Raw genomic sequence first — 7153 nt, forward strand, 5'->3', positions numbered from 1 at the left:
TAGGGAAGTTTCCAAGGCTGTTTAAGGGGTAGTGACATCATATCAATACATTAAAGATAACACGGGGCAACAGTGCTGTTTCTGAATAAGATCTAAGTCTAAGATTGGGCTGAGATTTTTTCCTTGTACAGCGATTAGTGTTTCTGGTACAAAAATATTTAACTAGCAGGTATCAATGCTGATAAACTTGTGAGGCATAAAATGACACAATCTAATGAGAATACAAAAGCTGAGATCAATACAAAAGCTTTCAACATCACCTTGCAAGGTTTTCATCAATACTGTCAAGTAGGCAATCAATAGCTGTTTATTACTGACCCTTTTTGTTGCTTACAAAAAGGCCGTAAAGCAAATAAAACATGAGGAATGTGTTTATTTGTGCACCAAACAATCAATTCTTTTTTTTTCTATTGATTCCAGGGAACACCCGGACCCCGTGGCAGAGATGGCGAGCCTGGCACCCCCGGAAACCCTGGCCCCCCTGGACCACCAGGACCTAATGGCCCACCTGGCCTTGGCGGAGTAAGTGTCTTGAGGTGCTCATTCTTTCGAGAAAAAAAAAAAAGAGGGGTGGTCTTGAATGTAAATAGGGCGGAGAGTAGGACAAGGGCAAGGGGGTAGCTTAACAAGGGAGGGTGTTGTTATTGCAAAAACATGAATACTCTTGGTGAAGGAGAGATGGACGCTAATCTTGAAATGAAAACCCCATTTTGGGATGAGACATACAAACCGAAGATGACATGGGCAAAGCACTTTGTAATGTTGCATTGTCCATCTGTCAAAAGGATGCCTGCTTCCCACTGGGACTCATTTTGGGCAAATTCCCTCATAGGAGTTAATCAAAGTGCTTCTTCTTTGCAGCTTTTTCCGATCTGGGGTTTCAAATCAGCCTTGTTGAAATTTTTTTGAGGCTCATTTCAATTTAAGTTTTGGCTTCATTTTTTAATTGACAATTTTGACAGCCATTGCTGACTGTAATCCTACCGAGTTACCCGGATTTGGGACCAGCTCTAAGATGGGCTATCTTAAAATTTCGATTTAGCCAATTAATCGTCCAATTATTGAAAAAAAAAATACATATATCGATCCATCCATTATCTGAACCGCTTATATCCTCACGAGGGTTGCGGGAGTTCTGGAGCCTGTCCCAGCTGACTTCGGGCAGTAGGCGGTTCACTCTCTGCACTGGTTGCTACCCAACCGCAGGGCACACATAGACAACCATTCGCACTCACAATCAAACTTACTGAAAATTTAGCGTGATCTATCATGGATAGAATAACTTTTTTTTTTTTGGTCCTGTAACGCTTACAAAAAAATAAAGATATTATTTACAGGCAGAACATTTCACTGTTTTACAATAGAGTACTTTGCCCTTTAGTATTTGATTAACTTTACAACAGAGAGAAAAATCGGCAATAATTTTTTTTGGGGGTGGGGTGGGGGTTGTCTGACTGTCAGTATCTTTGGCATGTTGTAATGTCTTGATATGGAAAAAATGAAATGAAATTAAAAATAAAATTCTCAAACAGCTAGTATCGATTAAATTAGTACACTGTGTTGTTCTGAAGTCTAGTAATGCGTTTTGGGTTGTGTTTTTTTAGAACTTTGCTGCTCAGATGGCAGGTGGCTTTGATGAGAAGGCCGGCGGCGGCGCTCAGATGGGCGTAATGCAAGGACCCATGGTGAGCCAGCAGCTTTCCCTTCTTCTTTTTCCTCATCTTCTTTCCTTTTGCGAGAGCGCACACCAACCTGTCAAAAAAGCTTAAAAAGAGAAAAAACAAAAAATCGAGATGGTAGCTGGCCTGCTGGACCGCAGCAGCTCCACAAGAAGGACACATCGTCATCGTGAGGGGGATTTAAAATGATCAAGGAATGAGAAGAAAGTTGAAAAGAAGCTTATTCAACCTAGAAATGTTCTGGAAGATGGAATTAAAAGTTCAAGATCGGATCGACGCCTTTACCTTGGCTCCCAGTCAGTCTGCAAGAGTGACATTTAATGAAAAAACACACCCGCTGGATCCCGCCTTGTACCACAGTGTTGAACAATACTGCTAGTGAGACCCTCTTAAACACACACGTACAGTATATGAAGAGTTTCTGACCCTACAGAGCACCATTGATAATCCTCAAACCACATTGGTGAAGTCTTCCTGCTCTCACTCAAAGGTGACTTTCATTCACTTCTGAGGACCGCTGTGCCGCATTTATTTAATTTGGGGGGTGGGGGATATTTTGAAGATGGTCCAACATGCTGAAAGGAGGGTTTAGAAGGCATGATGTTTAATTCTGCAAATATTTGAAGAACTGCCATTCATTTAGTAAGTAAGTAAGATATCCTTTATTTGTCCTTTATTTTCTATAGTACTTGCCTTTAACATTAACTCACATCCATTTTGGAGCATTTTGACTTTTTTAATACATGACATTGTGTTCAATTATTATATATACACACAACAAATGGTTTTCTGTTTTATCATCAGCAGTAATATAATTATAATCAGTTTCTCTCACTGGACTCGCAAGCCGATCCTAAAATGGTTGCATCGCTACCATCTACTGGTGGTTGTCCGTCAGCGAAGTTATTGCCATGCTTTAACTTTACATTGGAGCAGCATCAGAACCTCCCTCATCCCTCCCCACTGGAAAACGTAATTGACTCACCAATGGCAGTGAATGAGTTCCAAAGTTTCACAGGTAAACTGAAGCCAACATGCAAACTCCACACAGGAATGCTGGAGCCAAGATTCAAACCCCCGAACATCGAAATCGACATGTCAGACATGCTTACGGCTTGTCCACAGTGCTTCACATTGAAATAACTTTTTTTCCCCACGTCTTTTCCCCAAAGTGTTTGGCTCATCACCTTCACAGAATGTGATTTTCTCTTGTTAAGCGTTGTAAGTGGTCGGGGGGAGGTGGGGCGGGGGGTGGTTGAGATTGAGGCTGAGCGGAACAGAAATGAGTCGTAGGAATCTCACCTGCTGCTGAGGGAAACGAGTAGAGCCGCGTTTGTCTTCTTTTTCCTTCCGAGTCGCTGCCTCGAAGAAGTCACGCAGAGTTCAAACATGCTACTCAACTCTCAACCTTGAGAGCTACACAACCAGAGTGGGTGACACTGTGGAATTTCAAATGATTTTCTTCCATGTGGAGGTTGCGCAGCTAGTGGAGGCAAAATTACCCACGCTCTGTATTGAAGTAGAAGTCCAGAAACCTGTGCTGAAAAAGCCCGGTAAAAATAGAATTACTTAACTCCCATACTTAGACCCTGTAAAGTGAATTCAGAGATTTTTTTTTCAAAATGTGTTACACATGTTTGAAGATAATTGCTGAAAGCATGTGCACAGAGTCAGAACTATGTCACACTGAATTGTGCAGATTTAGAGCTTGATTTTTACTGAACGGCAGAAATCCTGTAAAGCACAACTTGGTGCAGAGGTGGGTTGAACCCCGTGTTGGTAATTTCATAGATGGGTGCCAGCTGGTGGATAAAAACTAACAAGCTAAAACTAAAATATCAAAACATTTTTGGCAATAAAGTAAAATAAAAATGAGTGATATTAAACAAACAATGACTAACACAAATTTATCAAATTAATAAAAATGTACTTGAATTATGGCAAAAAATACTTTGTTTTTGTCTTTGTGCAGTACATTTCAAAGTTTGTATTAAATGTGTTTATTTCAGTATGACGTTATGGCCGTATTGAAGAAGCAAGATTGAACTTTATTAAAATGACATTAACCTTTTTTTTTTTTTTTATCTTTCAGTCCACAAATACGCCACATATTAAAAACAAAGTAAAAGTAACATTAAAACGATTAAAAACTAAAGTGAAATCAAGCATTTTCTGGGGGAAAAAATGACTAAAAACTAACAAACCCACTCTAAAAATAAAAAAGAACTGAATTTAAAATAACAAAAGTCAAAACAAAGTAAAAACTGCCAAATCCCAACCTATTATAACCCTGCCTCAAAATGAGCATCATCTTTGTCAAGACATATTCGATGTGAAGCAGGTGTACCATATTGAATCTGTGATTATTGTTCATTCCTGATTGGGCTGTTCTTCTCTTTCCAGGGCCCAATGGGTCCCCGAGGACCACCTGGACCCACTGGATCTCCTGTAAGTACTGACTTTACAGTATTCACTTTGCAGTCATTTCCTGTCACATACACACACACACACACACACACACGATAATTCCGACTGTAATGCAGCCAGGACAAACTATATGTTTACAAAGTGGCGGACACTTAAAGGGACCAGCTTCGTTTTGTTTTGTTTTTTTCAACTGCCAATTTATGTCTGGCGACCTCGCCCTCATTTTCGTCGCCTCCTCCTCCTCACCTGGAGGGCTCGCAGGTTTCTCCCACCCTCTAGAAGAAAAGCATTAGATAGGCGATGCCCAGAAACGGGTCTTGACGTGATGTGGTTCCTGTGCGGAAGCCTCCAGGTTCTTTCAGGAGGGTAGAAAAAAAATCCTTTACGTAGACTAAATTTGTGGATTTCAACCACTGCGTTGGATTAACCCTTTCATGCACCCTGTAACCTGATAACATGATAAGATGTCCACTGTAGTAACCGCTGTGCCTGAAAGGGTTAATTATAATGTCAATCGGTTTAATTTTTCATTTATTACATGTATCCCTTGATGCAGTACAAAACAGTTATGCAGATACAACCTGCTGCTACTCTAAGTACTTAGCATGATGCTGGTAATATTTGTCATTTCTCATACTGTGGAGGATAAAGAATATATGTATTGTTACATCATGTTGCTCCGCTGTGATCAAATATCCAGAAGCAAACGCAAACAGATCTGTTGCTTTTAGCCTCTTAATTGTTTGATTTAGCTTTTTAGTAGAATATTTATTTTGGTATTTTCTAATTCTATTCATTTGAAACGACAGTTTTGTTTTTATTTTTTATATTTTCAATTTTACTCTTTCACTCACTTTTTGTGTTGTATTTATTTACTTTTATTTTTATTTTCATTCTTATAATATTGGAAAACATATCACATCACATGGGATCATTTTTATTATATTTTTATTTATTGTACATTTTTGACTATATTACACAGTTTTATTATTTTTATTTTTAGTGTTTTATGTTTTGCTTTTTTATTTTAACTTTTTGACTTTTTTAGCTTTGTTTGAATTGGTATTTCTTTTTATTTTATTAGAGAATCATTGTAGATTTTAGCACATTAATTTTTTTGGTTCTCTTTTATTTCTGTTTTTTCTTAATTTTTTTTCATATTAGTACTATTACAGTGTTAGTCATTGAATACCTTAGCTCATTCAGGTATTGCTTTTTCGTTAACATTTTTACTTTTATTTGTATTTTTTTAAATTGTATCTTATCTGTTGTATTAAAAACAACACCTTCATTATTTGCATTTTATTTATTCATTTATTTATTTCATGTGAACTGTATTATTTAGTCATTTTCTAAGCTTCTTTTTGTTTGTTTGTTTCTTGACATTGTTATCATGAGGCGGGAGAGCCTGGACAATCTGTGAGTGTTCCGCCTCCTATTTCTCTCAACACGTCATGTCACTATATTCGACGGCTATGAGCATAAAACTGTCCCTTATCCCGTTCAGCCACGTATTTGCTATTCCCCCCTACGGCAGTGACTAAAAACAAATTCAACATTTTGCGCGACTTGTGAGTGAAAGCTGAACTCCATAAGTGGCCATGTGCAGATTGTAATAACATCTGTGTTTCTCTTTTATTGATTTATGCGAGTAGACAAAGTCTGCTTGTCATTTTACTCACTCCTGCACTTCTGGCTTCCTCCTCCCATTTATTTACCCTAAATGAAGCTTCTAGAAATCACACGACCCCAGTCACTCTTTCCCCCGATCCCTCAGCAGGTAAATTGAACCCGGGGGGCTGCGCTAATCTTCCCCCCGTGGAGTTTGGGATTATCTTGCGTTTCCTCCTTGACGCCGCATCATTATGTGTGATTAAAATCACTGCACACCAGCCGGGACAAGCTGAACGGCTGCACAATGCCGCAGGTATCCAAGTCTAATACTTGTGCTTGTTTCCTCGCTGTTTACAGGGCGCCATGGGACCCCGTGGACCCCCAGGACCTTCTGGAAAACCTGGAGATGATGTGAGTGTGTTAAGATTTAACAAATATGATTAAGAAATATTTCCGCTCAATGTTGCTGGAACTTTGAGCTCTTGTCATTCCCGGAACTCAAATGTTTCAATCAAGGTCAGAACTGCAGAGCAAAACTCAATGTACAACCACATCCAGGTGGTTTTTTTAGACCCTGGTGAAACAAAATGTTGAACCCAGTTCCAGTGTTCCAAACACACAGTGTCCTTCGAACAGTGAAGGCTCCAGGATTTTTTTTTCTCTCCCAGGGCGAAAGGGGTGGTGGGGGGGGGGGGGCTTGACCAAAACATATCGGGGCTGAGAAAATAATTAATAAATACTGTTTAGAAAATCAAATAGAATGCTGGAGGGGTCGAACTGGGGCCACACAGACTTATGACGGGGCTATCGACCCCCTAGGTCCGGTGTAGCTCCATCCTATGTGTAGCCTACAAAAAGTTCCTACTACCAGGATAAAGCAATCAAAATCTTCTTCACAGTATTTTACGCCATTTTTATATGGTAATATTTTCAAATATTACTTTTTTTTTAAGTAATTATTGATGAATATTCAAATTGTTTAAAATGTTATGGGGAACAAAAGAAGCACTTTGATTACATTTGTAAGAATTTTTTTAACTTTATTCAAGAAAATAATTGTATGTATTTTTATGACTATTTCATGTATTTAGGACTAAGCACTCATTTTTTTATAGGTTTTGTTTTACTTTTTGTAATATATATAATTTTCAATGTATACTTTTTTTCAGAAGTATGAAATTTAGACAATACTTCCTCTGGTCTGAACACACAAAGTTTTAACTGAATTGTATTTTTATTGGGTTGACTTTTTTGATTTTTGTAATTAATTTTATAGTGTTTTAAAATAATTGTTTCACTTCATACAGTTAAAAAATAATGCATTTAAAAATATCATATCATCAATTGTATTTTTTTTTCAGATAAATCTTGATTTAGGTGTTTGATTAAATATTTTGTCTTCCAAGTAACAACCTATTTGAAGCCTGAAGACA

General features: G+C 38.1%; 1 protein-coding gene across 1 annotated transcript in view; it reads left to right on the forward strand.

Moving 5' to 3' along the window:
- Nucleotides 1-420: 420 nt before the first annotated feature.
- The window catches only part of col2a1b (collagen, type II, alpha 1b), a gene marked incomplete at its 5' end in the record, with an annotated part of 65020 nt that continues 58287 nt past the window's right edge, over nucleotides 421-7153 (forward strand). The window contains 3 exons of the mRNA XM_019892392.1: nucleotides 421-522; nucleotides 1605-1685; nucleotides 4083-4127. Coding sequence (XP_019747951.1) covers nucleotides 421-522; nucleotides 1605-1685; nucleotides 4083-4127 — 228 coding nt within the window. The remainder of the gene's footprint in view (nucleotides 523-1604; nucleotides 1686-4082; nucleotides 4128-7153) is intronic.

Source organism: Hippocampus comes, unplaced genomic scaffold (assembly GCF_001891065.2).
Source record: "Hippocampus comes isolate QL1 unplaced genomic scaffold, H_comes_QL1_v1.1 scaffold137, whole genome shotgun sequence".
In the NCBI taxonomy this organism is placed as follows: Eukaryota; Metazoa; Chordata; class Actinopteri; order Syngnathiformes; family Syngnathidae; genus Hippocampus; species Hippocampus comes.